Genomic DNA, 23,777 nt, shown 5'->3' with positions numbered 1-23,777 from the left:
TGTGTGTGGCGTTGCGTGTGTGTGGTGTTGCGTGTGTGTGTGGCGTTGCGTGGGTGAGTGGCGTTGCGTGGGTGAGTGGCGTTGCGTGGGTGAGTGGCGTTGCGTGGGTGAGTGGCGTTGCGTGGGTGAGTGGCGTTGCGTGGGTGAGTGGCGTTGCGTGGTTGAGTGGCGTTGCGTGGTTGAGTGGCGTTGCGTGGTTGAGTGGCGTTGCATGTGTGAGTGGCGTTGCATGTGTGAGTGGCGTTGCATGTGTGAGTGGCGTTGCGTGTGTGAGTGGCGTTGCGTGTGTGCGTGTGTGTGGCGTTGCGTGTGTGTGTGGCGTTGCGTGTGTGGCGTTGCGTGTGTGAGTGGCGTTGCGTGTGTGAGTGGCGTTGCGTGTGTGAGTGGCGTTGCGTGTGTGAGTGGCGTTGCGTGTGTGAGTGGCGTTGCGTGGCTGAGTGGCGTTGCGTGGGTGAGTGGCGTTGCGTGGGTGAGTGGCGTTGCGTGGGTGAGTGGCGTTGCGTGGGTGAGTGGCGTTGCGTGGTTGAGTGGCGTTGCGTGGTTGAGTGGCGTTGCGTGGTTGAGTGGCGTTGCGTGGTTGAGTGGCGTTGCATGTGTGAGTGGCGTTGCATGTGTGAGTGGCGTTGCATGTGTGAGTGGCGTTGCATGTGTGTGTGGCGTTGCGTGTGTGAGTGGCGTTGCGTGTGTGAGTGGCGTTGCGTGTGTGAGTGGCGTTGCGTGTGTGAGTGGCGTTGCGTGTGTGAGTGGCGTTGCGTGGCTGAGTGGCGTTGCGTTGGTGAGTGGCGTTGCGTGGGTGAGTGGCGTTGCGTGGGTGAGTGGCGTTGCGTGGTTGAGTGGCGTTGCGTGTGTGAGTGGCGTTGCGTGGTTGAGTGGCGTTGCATGTGTGAGTGGCGTTGCATGTGTGAGTGGCGTTGCATGTGTGAGTGGCGTTGCATGTGTGTGTGGCGTTGCGTGTGTGTGTGGCGTTGCGTGCGTGTGTGGCGTTGCGTGTGTGAGTGGCGTTGCGTGTGTGAGTGGCGTTGCGTGTGTGAGTGGCGTTGCGTGTGTGAGTGGCGTTGCGTGGGTGAGTGGCGTTGCGTGGGTGAGTGGCGTTGCGTGGGTGAGTGGCGTTGCGTGGGTGAGTGGCGTTGCATGGGTGAGTGGCGTTGCATGGGTGAGTGAATGGTTAGCTGTTGCTTATGCGACGTATAGCACTTAATACTAAAGTAGGCAGACCTTCTTAGCCTTTGTGAGAATAATAGCAAAATAAAAATAAAAACCAGATCAAGTCAAGGACGCAAACGGCACCATGCTATTGTTTATTTACTCAGATGATTTGCATAAAAATGTAACTTGTGAGCACGTTTCTCTAACTCTCCAATAATCCCATTACAACACTTTGTACAAATGAGATTGGGACTCATCCTTCCGAAGTCGAGAAAAATGTGCAACGCTGTGTTGAAGTTAATTTTTTTAATTAACAAAATGCAAATAATGTGGAGAGATTTCAAGTGATTCAGGAATGGGCGCCCTTGTAAAGAGAAAGTACGGCCGGCCTGGGCAGTGATAGGGGAGGAGGGAGGAGAAATGCGAGTCACGGCAGCAGCAGCCTTTGATGTGCCTGCCGGCCGGCCGTGAATAATTAGGGGGTGAGAAATGCGCTCGGAGGGCTGCCTTTGATGTGGTAATGCGAGGCAGGCAGGCAGGCGGCTGGTGGCATTGTGCACGCGCTTTTTAGGGCTTGCGCAAGCGCAATGACCTAAAAAGCACATGCACTTGAAGGAATCGCCAGTGGAATCGCCAGTGGATAAACACTGGATAAGCCCCTATAGAGCTTCGCCAGCTATGCGCTGAAGCGCATCAGCAGGCGAGCCCTAAAAAGTGGTTCTTTTAGGGAGAGACACAAGGACCACTGCTCCTACTCGTGGCGTCGGAGACAATACAGTTCTTAATAAATTAAAAACAACTTGCAAATACAATACAGTACAAAAACATCAAGAGTCAGTATGTCGGAGGAAACCCTATTGATACAGACACAATTCTGTTATCTATTAAGGTCCACATAAATTGTATGGGGGAGAAAAACTAGGTGAGAGCCCTGCTCTTATCCTTGTGGCTTCCCCTTGTTAGATTCCTTTTATAAAAGAAGCGTCAACGCGTTTTGGTGGAATAACAGAAATATATACATCCACATTCTTCAGGACTTTAAAAAATAGCAGGACATTATTCCTCCATCTGTGTTTATATAATAAAAAGGACTCACCCTTTTATGATTATACTTCCAATTAGGGGCTTCTCTAGTCTTAAACAACCTTTGTTGGCAGTAAGGTACAAGGCTGGTGTGTCCCCTTGTGACCTGGAGTGTGTAATGCTCCAACCTTGATTAAAAAAGATATAAATGAATAAAAGGGAACGTCGTTTGCATCACGGGAGACAATCTTGTTCTTTGGACTTCCTGTGATTAATGCGTCCACCTAGTGTAGGTCAGACCATAGAATGCACTCTTCGTTCAGTGCGTGTCCCTCCTCGTGTTCGGTTTCGGCATGTCTCCTAGACCACATACAAGATATTGACTCTTGCATTAAAAGCAGTGAATCGCACAGCTTACGCTTGGACATTTTTTTATTGCTAATCTTCAACCTTGAACCTAAGCTCCACTAACTGTGACCACCTATTCACACCCAAGTTGCAGTATTCTGGCCTGAAATTACAGTTATTTAACCTATTAGCTTGGAGGGGACACAAGTGATTACTGCATCACTCCATACCTACTGACCAGTTGGAAAGACCGTGCACAGTATCTGAATAGGAACATATATTGCCTCTCCATCCTTCTGTGTTGCCTTTCTCTGTGCACCTTCACAAAAGGGGACAGGAGATTATTTTGAAGCACACTAGGTAGATACACAAGCACGTTATTGCATACTTAAGGCATCTGTTATTGTTTGCGTTCTTAATATTTTTGTGTTATGTAGGTTTGTGTGGACAATGATCTGTATTTTCTCTGCCTCTTTTTTATGACATTATCCCCTCATCTCTTCTTTTCGAGCTTTTGTGGCCCAGCTCACGATTGCATTTTCAACTTTTTCTCTGGAACGAGATGTGCGTTGGTGCTTGTTAGGTCAGTTATTTTTCTTTTGTCGCTCGCACCTTATCAAGGAAACTGTTGCTTTAAAGGTGGTAAGTGAAAAGGAGTCGCTGGGAGCAATAATCCCTTCCCTGCTTCAGCTCCACAACCTGATCCTCATTAATTACTCAGGAGGGCATATGAATATCTACTTGGGTTGACTTTAAGTTGAGGAGGGCTTTATCTTGTTATGCTGGGTGCAAAGTGTAATGTTGAGCCCAATTTACCTTTTCCTCACATATGTCATTAATGGATTTTTGTACCTTAAGGCTTTTTTTCTCACACTATCCGCTGCCACAAGGAGATATGGACATTTTAATTCCCTAAAGGATTGACAGTTATGTCAAAGGGCATTTAGGACGACAAGCATGGATGCATGCATGCATGTTCGAAGTCACTCATCAATCCCGAAGGCAGCTTACCCTAGTTAAATTAACTGCCCAGAGACATCAGTATTAAAAACATTTGCCCACTTTATATGCAAAAGTTTTAGTGAAATCTATCTTAACTAATTTTTTTACTTTATATTTTTCCCAAAAGGTGCTTCATTGTTTGATGGCTCGTGTAACTTCATTGATTCACAAACGCTGCAGGCCCTTCAACATTGTCAATTACGCCTTAGTAATTTACGTTCCATCCTCAACTGCTTTCTAACGGAGGCGCAAGATGTCACTAAGAAAGGTTTGTTACAATGTCCCTACTTCTAAATAATTTTTTTTAAATGGTTATTTTTTTATTTATTATCACAAAATGTTGTATAGTACTTTTATTTTAAATGGGTTGCCAACCAGTTGCAGAGTAATGATCATGACGTGCTTAAAATAAGTTTGTCATTAAAATGTACTCTCAAAATTGATCAGGCAGGGGTCAGTAACTTCACATCTTCCAAAATATGAGAAACTGGTATAGCAATATTTCTGTTGGATACACGCATCCAGTGCTCCACTTTTTTAAAAATATATTGCAGTATGCAATGGACTATGTTCTCTTGCGGGGGATTTGCATGTATATTCATAAGCGCTGAATAGTCCAGCCCATGCGCAGGTTCCCCAGAGCAGTTGTTGTACATATATCTTCCTAAGTTTAAATTTTCGCCTTCCTTCAGGAAGGTCTGCAAAGACACTTAAGAAAAAGAGACAGATTAGGCAGTTTATTTATCTAGGCTATACTGGCCAGGTTCTTCATCCTGAAGAGAAAAAGGGGGACAGAATAAGTACATTTGATATAATTTTAGTGTCAGTCAGTAGAACTATCTCTCTCAAACCCTTTTTTATCTTTATGATCGAGATGAGAGGCAGGGCAGAGTAGCCTCATACGCTTTCATTATATGTCTAAAAAAGAACACTGTGCGTTTAAGGGACCAGGCACCACAAGTATCCCATCATGCATAGCAGGTGGCATTTACTTCAGTTCTTTTTTCCTGCTCCTGCTGACAGGATCCTGGAGCATTGAGCTCAACCAAAAGTGTTTTGACAGGCTGGGAAGATCCAGAAAATGGCAGAATTATTTGGAGAAAAAAACAAGGTTTTTCGATTTTTCCTAAACTCTAGCCTTTTGTGTAGGAAAGTGGGTTTCTGTTGCAGTAAGCCCCCACTTTTTTGCCAGACTACTGATGCCTTTTTACTTGGTGTGCCCTGAGTCCCTGTCAATCAGGTTCCCAGGGCCTGTGTTCTTTTCCCAAATCGAACCCAAATTGGAATCCCTGCCCACAGGTAGGCCCCTGTTAAATGGTACCACAGGTACCCAGGGCACTGTGACCAGGGAAGGCCCCTAAGGGCTGCAGCACTTACTGTGCCACCCTCAGAGGCCCTGCACCTTTTCACTCACACACTGCCTGTGCAGGCTGTGGGCTTGGTGCAGAACAAAAGTGAAGAATCAGCATGGCACACATTGTGTGCCATGCCAACAATCCACCGCCCTGGCCTAGATCAGCCACCGCTCCAGCTTGGTGCTCTATGCCAGTGGTGAGGGTACAGGTGCATGAGCCCTGTACCCCTACAGTGCCCAAGTCCATTCTTAGGCATTGTAAATGCAGTACTGCCATTAAGAGTGTATGGTGCTGGGAGTTTGTCATTACAAACTCCACAGCACCATAATGGCTACACTGAAAACTGGGAAGTTTGGTATCAAACTTCCCAGCACAATAAACCAACACTGATGCCAGTGTGGTTTTTATTGTAAAATGCACGACAGAGGACATCTGAGAGATGCCCCCTGAAACTCGACCAACGTCTAGTGTCCCAACTGAGTGGCTGCTTAGACTGCCATCAACAGACATGTTTCTGGACCCCTGGGTCGAGAGCCTGCTGCTCTCGGGGGCCTGAAACAAGGCACATCCTGGGACGAGGTGCCAAGCCTCCTCCCCCAGGATGGGCAGGGTTCATAAAGGGGAAGCTTCAAAGGCATGCTGCCTTTGTGAGATTTTCCAGACCTCTTGCTGCTTTTAGCAACTAGTCCCACTGGTTCTGCCTCCCACTTTGGGCGGGTGAACCAGCGGGAAAAACAAGTGGGGGAGAGAGGGGTGCCCACCTCTGCCAACTCCACCCATTAGGTGGGGGAGGCGAGATGAAGCACAACTCTAGAGTCCCTGCCATCTTGAGGATGGAGGACCCAACCAACCAGGGACAGGCTCCTGCCCCCCTCCCACTGGAGGCTAACACAATAGTGGATGTACCTACCCCGGGGAAGGGACCCATTGGTCCCTGCCCTCAACCTACCTGTAACACCCCTAAATCTAGTATTTAGGGGGCACCCTGAACCTCGCTTCCTCAGATCCAGAAACAACAAGAAAGAATATAAGAAAGACCAAAGAACCATGCAGAGCTAACAAGAGGACGGTGCCCACTGACTTGGCCCCAGACCTACTGGCCTGTCTCCCCTCGAACCTGCTCCTGTAAAATCCTGGTGTGTCCTGCAGCCAGCAACCTCAACAAACCCAGAGGACCTGCCTACCTTCACTTCAGAAGACTTGTCTCCAGAGAACAGCGGACCTGTTCAACTTGCAACTTCCAGCAGCAGCCGGAGTCCACGAATCCAGCCCACTCTGCACCCACCAATCCTGGCTTGAGTGGAAAAACACCACAAGGAAATCTCCCTGACGATTGTGACACAAGATCCTGAGATCCCAGAACAGCCTCAAGACCCCAGCTGAAGCCTGCAGCCTCAACAAAGAGGACCCCCTCTACCGCGACCAAGAGTGGGTAAGACTTTCTGACGCCAAAAGGCACCCCTCCACCAGACGCCCCACGACCTTGTGTGCTACAGCCAACGGTGCCTAGCCAACCCAAGACAGCCCAACCTTGAAGTGGTGGTCGCACCCAGAAGGTCTTCGTCCCCGAGCCTGTTTCTTTCGGCCAGAGTCTCTCCATAGCAAACAGGGCGCCTGGCGCCAAAACAGCACTCTGCTCCCGGCCGCCTCAGTGTCGCTGAGGGTGCACCTTTTGTGTTAACCTGCAACCCCAATTGCCCTGAGCGATACCCTAGGAGCTTTGCGCCCCCAGCCGTATGGCCCACTTGCTAGCAGCCACCAACCAGACACCCCCTATAGGATAACATTGGGCCTCAACACTCTGCAACCGGCCGCCCTAGTGCGGCTGAGGGTGTAACCAGAGTGCATCACTGACCCTTGGAGACCCCCGAGTCTAACCCCAGAACCTTAACTCCCACAGCCGATAACATACCTTTGAACCGATAACCTGTTTTTCCTCCATAGGATAACATTGACAATTTTTCTTCCAAAAAGTTTCTAAGTGTGGAGTTGTGAAACCTACAAATATTCTTTAAAAATCATACGAATAACCAAAACTCTTTTAGTTACCTTTATGCAGGAAATGTCCCAGTGCTGATTCTAAGTATCCGGCACTGAGTAAGAAAAGTAATGTGAAAAGTAACTTACATGTAATTTAGTGAAAAAGCCTATTCATTTCAATGTACTGTATTTGCTAAGTATTGCAACCTACTGCATCCCCTGTAAATCAATCAAAGTACAATTTACAATTCCTATTGCATTTTCAAACTGTTCTACATTCAGCAACTTATTACTGTAAAGTATTTAATGCTTACCTGTGCCATGCTTGCTTGGTTCTAAAAATAAAACATATTTTTTATACAAAAACAATTGGTCTAAAGTTCAGTTCTTGAGTGTGTGAATGATTTGCTGGCTGAGGGTGTACATCAAATGCTTAACACTCTCCTCTGATACTGCTTTACTGTTTGACCACTCTACCACAATTAGAGAGTAAGGTTCTATCTAACTTGAACCTCTGCCTACCTCTGGGGTCACCTGGACTCTATACACACTATACCTCATTTTGGTGTAGTATATATAGAAGCCAGTTTCTTACAGTTTGTCTTGAGGGTTAGTTCTGCCAGAAGTGAATTCCATAATCTCAATGTGCATAAGACAAAGCCTCTCCCACCCCAGTTGGCTTTTTTAAATCTGGGGATTACCAGGTTCCACTTGTGGATTAGGGCAGTGAGCTCGCTGGGATATATTGTTGAAAATGATGTTTAAAGTAGTCTGGACTGACATCATGTTGTGCCCTGAAGGTAATGCAGAGTGCCTTAAACTGTTTATGTTCATCAATGGGGTGCCAGTCTAGTTGAATGAGTGCTTGAGAGACCGATGTATGTTTTGGAATGTCCAGCAGTAGCCTACCTGCGGCATTCTGTAGTGTTTTTGAACTTATGTAAAAACATTTTTTGAATATTGATAAACGTTGCATTGCCATAGTCTACTTTGGACAAGGTCAGAGTCATGACTACCCTCCTTTGCGGGCTTGGTGGAATGAAAGGTAATACTTTCCTTAAGGTTTTCAGAAGGAGGAAACACGAAGTGATGATTTATTTGTCCTTCAAAAGATAACTTGGTATCAATAATCACCCCAAGTTTGTTTGCTTTTTTCCTGGGGCTAGGCAGACTCCCTAGTTCATGGGGCCACCGCTTGTTTGACCAGAAAGAAGGGTTGTTGCCAAACAGAAGGTAGTCAGTTTTTGAAGAGTTTAATTTCAAGCAATTGATGCTCATCCAGTTCAAATTAAAAACTTGTTACCTGCAAGATGTGAAGTGAAACGTCTGAGTCATCGAATCAAAGAGATGATAAATTAGCTGATATACCTCCATGTAGATGAAGGGAGGACATTGAATAAGAAACGAGCAAATGAGATTGTCTAGAAAACCAACACAGTGGTAAACAGTCCACTGCTCACTGTGAATATTAGGGTGTTGTCCATATTAGGTCTTGTCAAGAAGAGATGGCTATAAGCTATCTGTATGGAGGCCTAAAATAGTCTGGGCTTAACACTTCTGACCCCATTCATAAAGGATTGTTACTAATGTTCTCCTGTAAAACAATGAAGCTATTGCAGGCAATAAGGGTAAGACAGTTAAAGATAATATTACGCGTCTTTTAAAAAAAAAAATAATCATACACTTATTACAATTCTGTAGAGACAAAGTAGTTCCTTTGTTGTTCTATCTGAATGCAAAAGGTGCCAACGTCATTTCTGCAGTTCTTAACTGTGGTGGAGAGATTGTTGCATTTCATAAATGTCAAACGCTGTTTGAAGTTTTACATTAGTGAGAAAAATTACTTTTGGCGCTTAGTTCAACTTTGTTTTTTCCTTTGGGCTCAACGACAAAGGGAAGCCCATTTGAAAGCAAGCAAAAGATAACGCAGTGGGTTACAGTTCATATTTCCGATTGTGACAAGTGCTGTAGGCTGTTCAGGAAAAAAGTAGGTACATTTTGGAAATAAAATGTGTAAGGCAGCAGCAATGCGGTCTTCTTGCACAAGTTCACAAGACTCTACTGTCTGTAGGTCCAGGTAAGAATTGAAGCTGCTTTGGGAATGGTGCTGTCTGACAAATGTGCCCTGTTAATATTTCTGTTATAGTGATTTAATCTTTTGCTAGTTCAATCATAAGAATCTATGAAAGCTCCAGTGAAAATAAGTTCCTTATCTGACTAGAGTTTACCAGCTTTTTCTTTTAGAAAGTCACCTTCAGTCCTTCTTTCACCCCTATTACATGTGTCTGCTGTATGTTTGTTTGCTTGGAAAAAGCAAGCCATAGACTTCTCTGAGGGAAGTGGAGCCCGTGCTCTTCAGCTTATTTGTTGGAGTTGAAGCCTCATTATGAGGTGTACAGCCTGCATATGTTGTGCTGCTCGAACAAAGCTAATGCAATTTAAACATCAAATTCCAAGGATTCGTGGCCTTAATCCTTTGCTCTGTTCAAGCTGGAGAACTACATTTTGCAGGTGTTATTTTATTCTGGTAATCTATAGCGATTACAAATGTAGTACTGGAAAGCACCAAACGTAATAATAATTTTCCATATTGAGTAACTTGTTTCATTTCTCTTTTTGCAGGATTTATAGAATTAAACAACAAGAAACTCGTTGCCATCCTAATTTTTCAGTATGCCCAGGTTGTACTTTGGTTCTGCCGTGCTGGCCTTCTTCCTGAGTGTTCTGGTAAGGTGCTCAAATATCTTGCATTTTTTCCCGTCTTGGTCCCTCTACTTAGGCTGCCATTTATTTGAAAAATCTTGTTAATGAACGTTTGTGAATTGGTATGTTGACATCCTAAAAAGACAAACAGTCATATTCCCGTACAAAGCAGTAATCGCCAATTTTCTAGGAGAATAATCTACTAAAAACAATTCTCTACATCACAGCAAACTTACTAATGGTAGTAGAGGAAGTATAGAAGAGGTCTAATGATTGGATGTGCAGAGATAGGACATTACGTTATTTCAAAGGTAGACCTGTATTTCACCACTTCTTCTCTATGCTCAGGAGGTAACTTGTGTAATACAAACTGATCTCCAAGAGTTGTATTGTTCTAGGCATATGAGCTGCAGATTACACACTGTGCATAGATCGCCACCTAGTGTTGGGCCCGGATGTGTGCAGTTTGTTGTCCTGAAAAGTTCTTGGGAAGTCACGAGATAGGTGACTCCTCCTTTGGACCAAATTGCGCATGAGCATCGGCTCCATCCTCAGAATGTTTTTTTCCGCCATCGGGCTCGGATGTATTTACTGCGCTCCGGTTTCAAACCGAATTTCCTTCGGCGCGCAATCCTCACCCAGTTCGACGGTATTGTTTAGATCGCGCTCCACATCGACGCGATTCTTCACCACTTCAAAGTCTTTGATTCCGGTCGTCGACTAAGGCCTTTGGGCCTACTTAGGCCTTACGCTCTGGCTCATGGAAAGGATGCCATTCAAGAAGTGTCCTCGATGTGGGCCGAAGTTTCCCCACACAGATCTACATGAGGTGTGCAACCTTTGCCTCTCACCGGAGCACGAGGCCAAAGACTGTTCCGCTTTTGCCTCTTTCCGCTCCAAAAAGACGATTCATGACCGACGAGCTTGAAGAACAATGGCTCGCTCTTCAGCTTCGGTCCCCGACGACATCTTTGAAGAGGGCGTAGATGTGCCAGAACACCAGCGGGCCGAAGAAAGTGCCAGCTCCTCTGATGCCGAAGACTCAGACGTCGAGGACATCACTCCAGCTCAACAGGTCGTAAGTAAGACCATCGACCCCAACCCTTCCTCGACACCCTCAAAATAGGCTTTGGTCACACCCTCACCTTCGGGCCCGTGTGCACACCGAGAGACTGCTTCCCTCGCCCCGCCTTCGGCCCGGCAAAGGAGCCTACTAAGCCTTCAGGCGGCTTGGGCTCGAGTCAGCCTATTCCCGGTACCGATCCCATCCAGACACCGAAGAAGAAGCCATCTTCCTCAACCACGCCGACCGCTGCTCCGACACCTAAGCACTTAGTGCCGAAGACTGGCACCGGCTCATCGGTTCCGAAACCGCACTCGGAGCCGAGTAAAAAAACGCCTAAAGGTCCAGACTCACACGCTTCGGAGCTGAAAAAACACCCGGAACCGAAAAAACACGTTCCAGTAAAAGACATTCCAAAAGGTCATACTTCTAAGCCAAAAGACTCTAAACCAGCTACCGAGTCGGTGCCGAAAAAACCTTCGGAACCGAAAACTTCGACGCCGAAGGATCTGCCCTACACAGAAGAGCTTTTTACACCAGATCCTACTCAAAAGACTCTTGTAAAGGATCCTAAGACTGGCCAACTAGCTCTTTGCTCCAAGAAGAGACCACTAGAGGCGCCTGCACCTCCACCTCCTCCAAAGAAGAGAGACATTGCAACTTCTCCATTAAGGGTCCCTTCACCACCTTCCCATACTCCCCATACTGTTGTTCCTCCTACACCTCCTCCACCACATCATTCGCCTTCACCATCCACTAATCCAGATGATGATGTAGACACAGACTCTGATGACACAGGTGGGGGTGCACATGACCCAGTAGGGACTAATAGTCCCCCTCAGTCACCTAACCCATGGGATGATTAGGACACCCCTGATGTGCCTTACAACCCCCAAGACGATGCATATCCTTCCAGGCCTTCCCCACCAGAGGACACTATAGATTTTAACTTACTAGTCCAGAGGACTGCCCAGTATCATGGGGTTGACTTACACACCGATACTGTGGAGGAAGATTTCCTATTGGACACTTTTGATAATACACAAAGTTCCAATGCCACTTTGCCAATGCTTAAAGGGGTCATTATTGTCGAAATGTGAGTGCACTCCTCCCCTTCACTAATAAACATTGCTTGAAAACTTCTTTAGTCGGTGCGTGCGATCAGAAGCCGTGAATTGCCCCTAGCCACAGTCCATATGAAAATATAGAACGAAGTCGAGCACACAACTCGTGCTCATAACTGTCGCACTGCGGTGGGTGGGATTCTTCCCCCATAGCAACCAATTTATCTTGGTACTCCTCAGTAAGATAATGATTCCATTCACTTATCCAATTCGTTTTGTTAACTTGACCTTTTTCATATCATCAAATCAGACGGTGTGCTTGCACCTGCATCTTTTATTAAACTTTTCGTTCTCCAGCTGTATGCCTTTGAGGGCTTTGTGCAACGGTGCGTTTTATACAGGTGAATCAATAGAGTTAACGCGCTGTAAACTGACCCAATGCATTTCGAGCCCAAGGGGCTCTTCGTCAGGGGTTTCTATAAAAAATAAAAGAAACAACTCAGCTGACCAATCCTGGTGAACATTATAGCCCAAATATACAAAACAACAATGTAATACCCATATACATAATACCTGTTCTAAAACCCTTGAACGCACTACTCTGTGAATTGAGTGCACCCATCCTCACCCTGCTGTAACCGAACGATAAAGAATGCTGTGATCTAGAACTCCAAAAATACCCGTATACAATCACCTAATCATTCCTTTTCCAACCCATATTATTGCACCCTTGCCATGGTTACTACCTACATTCTACCTAAACCCCCTCCCTCTTCACATCCCTTCCTCGTTGTTAAAACTCGTACCTCATCAACCCCGCCATCAGCGATTCCTACTCTTCTTTATCATTGCATAACTCTGCCCATACCTCAAGCTCCACCATCCGTCTACACCTATAAATACACCTTTACCCTGTGCCTGATTCTCGCGATGAAAAAACACTACAACTAAATCCCGCTGACTGAACTCTTCGTGCCCTCTAACCCTGATCGAAATATATCGGCCCCTTTGGTCAGACCACGTAGCCTGTATTGTTAAGGGAAAGGAGTTCTTTAACAAAATTCCAACTCCCCTGGACCCCGTGGTAAACCCGGCATGATCCACTAGTTTATATCCCCCTTTATGAAGAGCCATGCAGTGGTTACCAATGAGCTGTGTCTCTTGCAATAAAACTACATCCGGACCATGCCTTCTCACCAATTGGTTAACCATTCCTCTCTTGATCCTGTCCCCAAGGCCATTCACATTCCAGCTCAGCACCTTTATCCCCGATCCCTGGCTAGCATACGACATTTGAGCAGTATGGGTATCATCTTACTGTTACATTGCCACCCGATGCATAAAAGAAAAAGATTAAAGAAAAACCAAACAATGCAAACATTACCATGTGCAATAGAATCTCCAGACCGAATTACTTCACCCACCCCTCATTCCACCCCCCCTCCCTGCGCCCCTGCATATGGCAAACGCCCGTCCCCAACTCGCAGTGTGCCTGTTGCCCAATTCCTCAGTTTCGTCTTCACTGGGAGGACATACTGCCTTAGTTTCTGCACAGTCAGGGTGAAGTCCGGGAAGAAGGACAGTGTCGTGTTTTCATATCGCAGTGAGGGCCCCGCCCGTGCCGCCTGCAGGATGGCATCACGATCTCGAATATTAAGCACTCTGGCAATCATCGGGCCAGGGGGGCGCCCAGGGTCTGGGTCTTCCTCCCGGCACTGTGTAAGCCCTTTCAATAGTAAAGACATTGCTGAGGCCCTTCAGCTTGAGATGATTAAGGACGATATTTTCCACAAACCAATCCGGCACCGGGTCCTCTGACTCCGAGAATTCCTATATTCCTATATTATTACGCCTGGCTCTCCCGTCATACTCATCAAGCTTCCGATCTGTGGCATCTCGGGATGTTTTGAGGCCGCGCACTTCCTGTTGCAGCTCCGCCTCATCTTCCATTAGGCTGGCAGTCTGGATGTCGACCGACTTCACCTTCTCGCTGGCCTTAGTTAGATCTGCACGTATCAGGTTGACCTCAATTGTGACCGCGTCCAATTTATTGTCCAAGGATTCCATTTTTCCTCCCAGCGAAGACTGGACCCCGCTGATCGCAGCCATGACATCAGTTAGAGTTGGTGAATGAATGAATGAATTAATTTTATTTGTTTGGTTACTAAAAACCATTACATAAAACCAGAATACAAAATTAACAACATTACAAAAGTTAAAAACAAGAAAATTGCCAGAGTTCAGTTTATCTAATTGCTCCATAGGTGCTAAACATGCTGGGGAAAGGGTTCATGGGCCGGCAGGTGACTCTTGAGTCCGGCCTGTGGAAGCCATCAACATTGCCCGTGCTTCAAAGATAAACTTTCCAAAGGCCGCCATATGCTTTACCGTGGACAGGGTGTAAAGATGAGTGATCCCCTCCTCTGCAGTGCGTGGCCCCAATTGTCTTAATAATGGCCTAAGGTAAAGACTACGGGCCAGGCGGAGGGCCGGGCAGCAGAAGAGGAGGTGGGCCAAGGACTCACGTTTGTACCTGCAGAGCCTGCATACCCCGACTCCTGAGCTGACCTGACCGCAGGGATATAGTTCGTTGAGGGGCAGTGGGTGTAGTCTGTAAGCCAAAATCAGTTAGAGTTGGTTCCGCGAGGTCATCTTGTGTGTCACCCCCCAATGACTGGGTCTTCCTGGGCTCCACCGGTGACCCTTTGGGCATTGTATAGCTAAAACCCTATTAGATTGGACGTGCTTCGCCCCCTTCGAGGACCTGGGCATACTCTTGTCGGAATTCGGCTTCGTCGCCATGACCGCGGTCACCACTTCCTCGTGGTTTGTTACCGGCCTCAACTGATCACACCAGATCCGGGAGTGCTGATGGTCAGCTGCAGCTCAGTGTACACAGTAACCCTTCGCCCTTGTCCGTGCCACAGTCAGCGAGCCTTTCCCCCGGGATAAATGAGCATGCGGTGAGTCCCCTATCAAGTGCTTCCCAAAAGGCTAGTGTCTCAATGGCCGTACCTCACTTCTGTTGTATGCAGCCATGTTCAACTCAGTGGGAGACATGAACTTCGGCCTCCGCCGGGTTGCACTTTCCACAACTAGTATCCAAACAACCCTAGTTGGTGCACGTCTCTTTCGGCTCAGGAGTAGTGTACACCCTCCGTCAGCACAGCACCGGCATTTCCAAACACGCACCTCTCCGGGACTATCCTTTTATCAAAGAGTTATTTGGTGCACCAATCTGGCCATCATGCGGTCCCACCAGAGCGCCTCTCACATCCCCTTTCCTGCGGCCAGGCGTCCCCGCAGCCGTCCCGGGTAGTCTCACCTCCTTCAGTAATAATTATAGGCTCCCGGTGTCTGACTGGCACAGCATTGGGGTCCTCGCTCAGCCTTTCCCCCCCAAAAGTCAGCCGCTCGGTCCCAGGGGGCACGCGTCACGCACTACGACACCCAGGGACCAAACCGCGGCTCTTCCTCTCCAGCGAACACGGCGGGGGTCCGCAACCGCTCACTGATCCAAAACCGCCTCGTAGCGGTATGCCTGACTCGCCAATCTTCCGGGCTAAAACTCCCCCAAAATGCCAGCAGTGCTTGCGGCTGGGCAGGTCTGCAGCCAGAGTCGGGGATTCAGCCGGGCCGGGCTTCCTGCGGAGATGCTTTGGGGGCAGGAACGGTGACTTACGGTTTCCGGCCCCGTTGTTGTGAAACTTGTGGCCGGGGACAGGTGCACTCTAGTCCCCGCCTCGGAGAGTAGTAGGCCGCAAACAGGCGGCGTAACTCGGGGCCCCGACACCGTAGCCACCCGAAAAACACCACGCCAGCCGTCTCTTCTCCTCTGCCGTCCGATTATGTGATTTGGGCACAGGATGTGTTCCAGGGTAGTGCCGAGGGTGGCCGGGGTCTCGGGAGCCGAGCGCTCAGGCGGCCATCTTGGTCTCACGCGTGGCTCCTCCTAAGTGTCAACTTTTAAAATACAATAATATTTCTTAAAAATCACTACTGTAACCAAAACGCTTTTACTTAACTATTTACAGCTCATGTCCCGGGACAGAATCTAGGATCTGAAAGAGACACGTTAGTGATAGATTCCTTACCTTAGAATATCTCCAGGCGTCAGACTGGATCCGGAAACTTTGTGCGAAGCAATACCCCTGTGCGTCGGTAGGCGTCGTCCGCGGCTCCGCGTCCGTCGTCGGTGTCGTTAGCGCCGAAATGACGTCGCCGGAGTACTTAGACTCCGCCCTCGCGCGCTGACGTCAGTTCTTCTTTTTTCCGCGCCAGCTAGTGCAGATCCGGAGAAGCTCTACCCCGTAGTCACTTTTTGACTAAACTTTTTTGCTCTTTTGATCTGTTTTTCTCGAGTCGTTCGACTCCTACGGTGCCGGTAGGGATGCCCAGGTTCAAACCCTGCTCCAAGTGCAGCCGACTGATGTCTGTTACCGACCCCCATCGCCGGTGTCTTCAGTGTCTGGGCCTCGACCACAATGACCGAACCTGCTCCGACTGCCGGGCCCTGACGTCTAAGGCTAGGCGGGAGCGGTCCCGCAAACGGCTTGAGCTCCGGCAGTCGGCCCCGCGCAGTTCAAGGTCCCGGTCCCACAGGAGGTCGAGGGACCGGTCGCGGGGTCGGAGCCCTCGAAGCTCCGAGAGTCGACATCGGTCTTCAGGATCCAGGTCCTCAGGTAAGAGGCATGAGAGGTCGGAAAGGTGTCATCACTCTTCCGTCCCACCCCGATTCTCGGCTGACACGCCCGGGGGTTCGGGTGACACCACCCACGCGGCTCCGACAGAGTCGCAGGCCTCGCAACCTGCCCCATACCTTGCAGTCCCTGGGCACGATGCGACGCCAGAGGAGATCGAGCGGTTCCTCATGGCCATGAGGTCTCTCCCTCCTCCGCCGGGCTCCGTGGCGCCTTCGGGCCCAGCGGTCCCGGCTGGAGGGCCTAGCGGGTCGGGTGCATCGGCTCCGACGCCGTCGGGTGCTTCGGCGCTGCCAGCGACTTCGGTCCCGGCGCTGCAGGCCCTCACTGGATCCGGTTCCGGATCCGGGTCGTCGCCGGTCGACCTCACCGATGCCGGCCCCTAGGGTGTCGCCGCCGTCCCCGATCCTGCCCTTGATTCGGTTCCGGCACCAGAGCGGCGCCGCTCTCGACGTCGTATGGAGACTTTTACTTCCACGAACCGGCCCCATCCGTTGAACCTGAATTTCAGTTGATGGGTGACTAGGGAGATTGGGAGGGGTCTGAGGACCCTCTGACACGGGAGTGCCAGTCTCAACAGGACTGGACATATGAGCTTGGGGATGCCAGTGGACTGGACACTTCGCCAGACACTGGTTTTGTCTCCCCTCCAACCGTGGCTACGGAGGAGGGGGCTGCCTACAGTGTAGTGTTGACGCAGGCAGCCAAGGCATTGGGCCTAGAGCTCCCCTTCGCGGCCGTGACGACTAACCTCCTCACTGAGGTCCTTAAACCGCAGGCAAGCTCAGCTGAGCCTCTGCTGCCGTTTAATGAGGACTTGTGTGACGTTCTTTTGGGCACTTGGTCCAAGCCCGCTACAGGTCAGCCTGTGGATAGGAACGTGGCCAGACGCTACCGCCCGGCTCCGGGCGACCCTTGCTTTTTGTCCACCCACCCCACCCCCGAGAGCCTGTTCATCCAAGCCTTTACTTCCCAGACCGCATTCCCAACGGCTCCACCCGATCGGGAATCCAAGAGGTACGAGCAATTCGGTAAGAAGGTGTTCTCGTCCCTGAGTTATGGACTGCGGTCAGTCAATACCGCATGCCTCTTGGGCCGCTACACCCACACTCTGTGGGACACAGTCGCGGACGTGCTGCCACAATGTCCGGAGGAGGCCCGGACTAAACTCGCCCAAGCCCTTGCGGAGGGTCGAGATGCGGCACGCTATTCCATCCGGTGTGGGCTGGATACCACGGACTCACTGGGCAGAGCGATGGCAACGATGGTGGCGGTTCGACGCCACGCCTCTTTGAGGACCACCAACTTTTCGGCTGATGTCCAGGCCGCCCTTCTGGACATGCCGTTTGATGGCCATCGCCTCTTTGGCGACAAGGCAGACCATGCGCTTGAGCGTTTTAAGGACTCCAGGGCTACCGCCAAGTACTTGGGCCTCTCGGCCCCACGCCAGCAAAAGGGTGCCTTTCGCTCCTTTCGTGACCAAGGAAGGGGCGCTCCCACACTTGCTGCCAGCCACTCACCGCAGGCTACTACACAGCAAGGTGGCGGCCGTGGAAACCTCTGTGGCGGCGTTCAGGGACAACGGCGAGGCCAGTCCACACCTTCCCCTGCAGCACCCGCCTCAAAACCCTCCTAGTCCGTGCTTTCAGGCCCATGTGACACCAGTGGGGGGCAGGGTTCGCCATCACCTCTTCCACTGGCGCACTGTCACGTCGGACAGGTGGGTGCTGCAAATCGTCCGAAGGGGCTACTCCCTCCCCTTCGAGGCAACCCCTCCAGCTATGCCACCGCAATACCACCGCATGTCGGGGGAATCACTTGCAACTTCTACAAGAGGAAGTTATGGCCCTCTTAGCCAAGGGGGTCATCGAGCGACTTTCTGGGCCAGAAGTAGGGTGTGGTTGTTACTCCCACTACTTTCTGGTTCCCAAGAAGGGCAAAGGGGGCCTACGCCCTATCTTGGACGGAACATCAACGGCTTCCTCCGGAAGGAGAAGTTGAAGATGCTGACTTTGGCTCAGGTCTTAACTGCCCTAGGCCCAGGAGACTGGATGGTAGTGTTGGACTTGCAGGACGCCTTTTTCCACATCCCCGTCCTGCCGGCCCACCGGCGTTACCTGCGGTTCACGGTAGGCCACGAGCACTTTCAGTTTACCTTGCTCCCCTTCGGCCTTACCAGCGCCCCACGGGTGTTTACGAAAGTGATGGTGGTGGTCGCAGCTCATCTGCGCAGGTTAAGGGTTTCAGTCTTCCCCTACCTCGACGACTGGTTGTTGAAGGCGAGCTCGCCCCAGACAGTCGTCAGCCACCTCCAGACTACGGCCGCTCTCCTGCACCTGCTGGGGTTCTCCATCAATGTGTCGAAGTCACACCTGTGTCCCTCTCAGAAGCTCCTCGTCATCGGAGCGGTTCTAGACTCGGCGCAGTTTCGGGTTTATCCTCCCGAACAGCGGGTTCGGGATATTCAGGCTCTGATTCCGATCTTTCAGCCTTTATCCCGAGTCTCGGTCAGGTTGACGCTGCGGCTTCTGGGACTGATGGCCTCCTGCATCCTTCTGGTGCATCACCCCCGGTGACGGATGCGGGCTCTGCAGTGGGACCTGAAGTTTCAGTGGGCCCAGCATCAGGGCAACTTGTCCGACCATGTCTTGATCTCACAGGGAACTGCAAGACAGTTGCAGTGGTGGCTCACGGACCGCGATTGGGTCAACGGCAGATCCCTCTCCCTACCCTAACTGGAGCACGTAGTTGTGACGGACGCGTCCCTCCAGGGCTGGGGGGGGGCCACAGGGGAGAGGCGGAGATCAGAGGCTTCTGGTCTCCGGCGGAGTCCCAGCTCCCCATCAACCTTCTGGAGCTGCGGGCGATCCGATTTGCACTGAAGGCATTCCTCCCCTCTGTCCGGGGGAGTGTAGTGCAGGTGTTCACGGACAACACCACCGCCATGTGGTACTGCAACAAACAGGGTGGGGTGGGGTCGTGGACCCTCTGCCAGGAGGCTCTGCGCCTCTGGCAGTGGCTGGAACATCAGGGCGTGACCCTGGTGGTTCAACACCTGGCAGGTTCTCTGAATGCCAGGGTGGACGAACTCTGCCGTCGGTGCATGATGGATCACGAATGGTGTCTGAACTCGGACGTGGCGCAAGGTCTCTTTCAGCAGTGGGGAGAGCCTTGGTTAGATCTATTCGCCACAGAAGAGAACGCGCAATGTCATCAGTTCTGCGCGTTGGAATTTCCAAGGCGGCACTCGCTCGGAGACGCTTTTCGTCGCGAGTGGAGTTGCGGTCTATTGTACGCCTTTCCGCCTATACCACTACTGCCCAGAGTGCTGAAGAAGATTCGGCGCGACCGGGCCCAGGTTATCCTTGTGGCTCTGGACTAAGCACGAAGATTTTGGTCTCCAGAGCTACTCAGCATGTCTGTCGATACCCCGATTCATCTGCCTCTTCAGGAGGACCTTCTGTCGCGGCAGCAGGGGATGGTCCTCCACCCAAACCTGTCCAGTCTCCACCTCCAAGCTTGGAGATTGAGCTGCGACAGTTGAGGCCATTTGACTTGCCTCCTGAAGTCTGTGATGTCATTCTGGCAGCCAGGCGTCCCTCCACAAAGTCGGTATACCCCTACAGGTGGAACAGATTTGTGGCATGGTGCATAGCAAAGGCTGTGGATCCACTCTCTGCCCCCCTTTCTGAGGTTCTCCTCTTCCTTCTTTCTCTGGCCCAGCAGGGCTCTGCTCTGGGCACTATCAAGGGCTACGTCTCTGCCCTTTCCGCCTTCTTAAGGCTACCTGATTAGCCATCTTTGTTCAAGTCCCCTATTGTAAATAGGTTTTTGAAGGGCATCACACACATGTTCCCTCCTGTTCCTTTCGTGATGCTTCAGTGGGACTTGAACTTTGTACTTACTTTTCTGAGGTGCGCTCCCTTTGAGCCACTTCATAACTGTCCTCTCTGCCTTCTTACTCTGAAGACTGCTTTCCTGGTTGCTATCACCTCTGCCAGGAGAGTGAGTGAGCTCCAGGCTCTTTCTTCCAAACCTCCTTCCTTTCTGTCCATCCGGACAAGGTTGTGTTGCGGACAATGCCCTCTTTCCTGCCCAAGGTAGTCACAGCCTTCCACATCGAGCAGTCCATCACCTTGCCCACCTTCTTTCCGCCTCCGCATCCCTCGAAAGAGGAGGAGAGGCTCCACCGTCTGGACCCAAAACGTGCGCTCTGTTACTATCTGGATCGCACACGCCAGTTCCGGGTGGATGACCAACTCTTTGTTGGTTACGTGGGCGCTAAGAAAGGACGGGCGGTGCACAAGCGGACCATCTCTCGGTGGATCGTATTGTGCATCCAGGCGTGTTACTCCTTGGCTAAAAAGTAACCTCCTGTTGGGCTGAGGGCCCACTCCACTCGGGCCACGGCGACTACTACCGCTCTGGGCCGAGGAGTCCCCTTGCAGGACCTTTGTCAGGCAGCTACGTGGGCCTCGCTGCACACGTTCTTGAGACACTACTGCCTGGACAGTCCAGTTTGGAGGGATGGCTTCTTTGGCCGTTCCGTCCTCCAGGACTTTCTGGTATGATTATTGGTTCGCAGACCCACCACCGGGGTTGGTATTGCTGGGGTATCTATTCTAAGGTAAGGAATCTATCACTAACGTGTCTCTTTCAGATGCACAAGTTACTACTTGTGTAACAATATATCTGTAAGAGACATTAGTTAGTGAGAGATTCCTTACCGACCCACCCATCCTCCCCGTTCTGCTAACCGATATCTAGGGTTAAGGTAATCCCCTTTCAGGGCCTAGTTTCATGGCACCAGTGTTGGTTCTATCATGGCTCTGCGTATCTGGCGCGGATAAGCTGTGTACCAGAACTGACGTCAGCACGCGAGGGCGGCGTCTAAGTTCTCCGGCGTCTAAGTTCTCCGGCGTCTAAGTTCTCCGGCGTCGTCATTCCGGCGCTAACGACGCCGACGGGCGCGGAGCCGCGGACGAGACCTACCGACGCGCAGGGGTATTGCTACGCAAAAAGTTTCCGGATCCAGTCTGACGCCTGGGGATATTCTAAGGTAAGGAATCTATCACTAACTAATGTCTCTTACAGATATATCGTTACACAAGTAGTAACTTGTGCATCCAGTCCTGTGGTTAGAAAAGTAATCTACAAAGTAACTAATTGCATTTAACTAAAAATTCCCATTAAGCTCAATGTTTCATTGTGTTTGAAATTGTGTTGCCTATTGCAACAAATTGTAACTATTGTATTCAAAGAGTCTATTGCCTATTTGAAAATTATTTAACTGAGGTAATCCATTCTGAGAATGTATATTTTGATACCCTGTTGGTTCTAAAATAAAACAACTATATCTTTTGATACAAAACAATTGGCCTAGAGTTCAGTTCTTGAGTGTGTGAGACCATTTTCTGACTGAGTGTGTACAACAAATGCTTTACTCTCCTCTGATACTGCCTTACTGCTCCACCTAGCTACCACTTTAGAGAGTAAGGTTATATCTAACTTTAGCCTCTCGCAAACCTCTGGGGACTGTGGTCTCTGTACACACTGTACCTTACTTTGGTGCAGTGTATACAGAGTCACTTTCTTACATGGTGGGAATGCCCGAAATAAAGATTTTGGAAGAAGATCCTTGTGGCTACAAAAGAAAGGGTAGGACTTCCCATACCAGGTAGCCAGGATGTCACGATTTTGGGTATGCAACCTCCTTGGTGGTGGGAGAGACTTAAGGAAAATAGGAATCTAATAATTCAACTACTACTCATAGCACGAATGACAATTGCCAAACAATGGAAACAAATTGCTGGTCCAACTTGCACTTGTGATGCTGGAAAATTTGGGATACAATAACAATAGATTGCTTAAAGATAAAGACTGCTTTCTAAGCACCTGGCAGCCAGTATTTCCCTACATGGAGTGGCCGAAAGAGGAGTCGACATATCCTCCTAATTTACGTGTTTCGCAAATGTTTCGTAAAAATATCTGTATGGGCATTGTGGACTTTGAAAGAGGAAGAAGGGAACATGTGGAGTCATTGAGAAACTGATATTGAAATGGTTACTAGACTGAAGAAGACAATGAGAAACAATGTAGTCCAAATATGCTGTTGTGCCCCGGTGCTGTGGGGAGGGAGTTTTTCCATGGTTTATGGTGCATTAATGATAACATTCTAGATAAGGTTTCAGTGTACTAACAATACATACATGTATTGTCAATTCATCCATACTTAATAAAATGCTTTGGGAAATAAGGATATGTATTTTGCTGTAGCTCAAAAAGTACCAAAAGGACAATTGTAATCAATGTAGTGTATATGGGACCAATGACTGTTTCAAAACTGTATTTAGCAAATGTCTAATTATGCATAGTGCAAAAGGATTAGTGTTAACCCGATTCACCTGGTGACTCTTCATCCATTCCTGAGTTTTCTTCTTCCCTGTAATACATAACTATATTTGGTAACCCCAATAGCTATGTCAATTACCAACTTTAAACCAGCTCGGAAATGTTTGGCTGCACTATATGATCTTTAACTTATGCATCAGTAGTGCTTTAACCCCTTCCATGCTCATGACAAGGTCAGCTCGTCATGCAGTGCACTGCTCCTGTGCTGATGACGAGCTGACCTTGTCATGAACAATGGTATATCTGGAGTAACAGCACCCAGCGGGAATTGCCTTAGCACCAATGTGGTTAAATATGACTTTCAATATCCTTACCAGAAGGTCTTGGAATACCCATAGCATTTGATATACTTAATTATGCAACTAATGGCAATATATGAATTCCTCCTCCATTGCAATTTTTTTTGTTTTTGGCGAATAGATATAAATGCTGATATGCAGTTATCCAGGCCATTCTATGACTACCACTCACTTCAAAACTACTACATTGGGCGCCGCCAGAAGCTTGAACGTCTTTCAAGGTAAACCTCATTGGAGAAAAATAAAGTATTGATAAATGTCCACAGTATGTTTACTTTAATGATAACCACACCAGGAAACATGGTTTGTACATTTGGTGTTCTAGATAATTGATGCAAATTTGCAACTATTAGAAGCAGTTTTTATTGCAAGATGTGCATTTGTTGGTCTTGCCTACGCTGCGCAAGCCGTGTGCCGCAAGATGTATTGTTTACTGTTCTGTGGGCTTACAACCCAGTTACAGCACATCAGTTTGTTTCCATTGTCACTCTCCTTTGCAATCGTTTGATTAGCTCTCGTAGGCTTCCCTTCCTTTCTTGCGGTGGCTGCTCCTCGGAGCATGACCAAGTACATTTGGCCCATGTGTTCTTCCTTGTTTTTTCGCAATGCATATTTTTTTCATAAGCATTTCAGAATTATTCCTTGAAGTGAAATGTGATTTCGTACTTTTAACACAGCTTTTT

The 23,777-nt window shown here is 49.2% G+C and overlaps 1 protein-coding gene across 2 annotated transcripts in view; it reads left to right on the top strand.

The window, feature by feature from the left end:
- The window catches only part of AHCTF1 (AT-hook containing transcription factor 1), a 1,132,528-nt gene that overhangs the window by 273,753 nt on the left and 834,998 nt on the right, over window positions 1-23,777 (top strand). For both annotated transcript variants that reach the window (XM_078649035.1, XM_078649034.1), the window contains exons 15-17: window positions 3,647-3,787; window positions 9,477-9,581; window positions 23,216-23,315. In XM_078649035.1, the coding sequence (XP_078505161.1) occupies window positions 3,647-3,787; window positions 9,477-9,581; window positions 23,216-23,315 (346 nt within the window). The remainder of the gene's footprint in view (window positions 1-3,646; window positions 3,788-9,476; window positions 9,582-23,215; window positions 23,316-23,777) is intronic.

The sequence above is a fragment of the Lissotriton helveticus genome, chromosome 6, assembly GCF_964261635.1.
Source record: "Lissotriton helveticus chromosome 6, aLisHel1.1, whole genome shotgun sequence".
In the NCBI taxonomy this organism is placed as follows: domain Eukaryota; kingdom Metazoa; phylum Chordata; class Amphibia; order Caudata; family Salamandridae; genus Lissotriton; species Lissotriton helveticus.
Note: the sequence above shows the minus strand (reverse complement) of the source record. Positions and strands in the feature narration are given on the sequence as shown.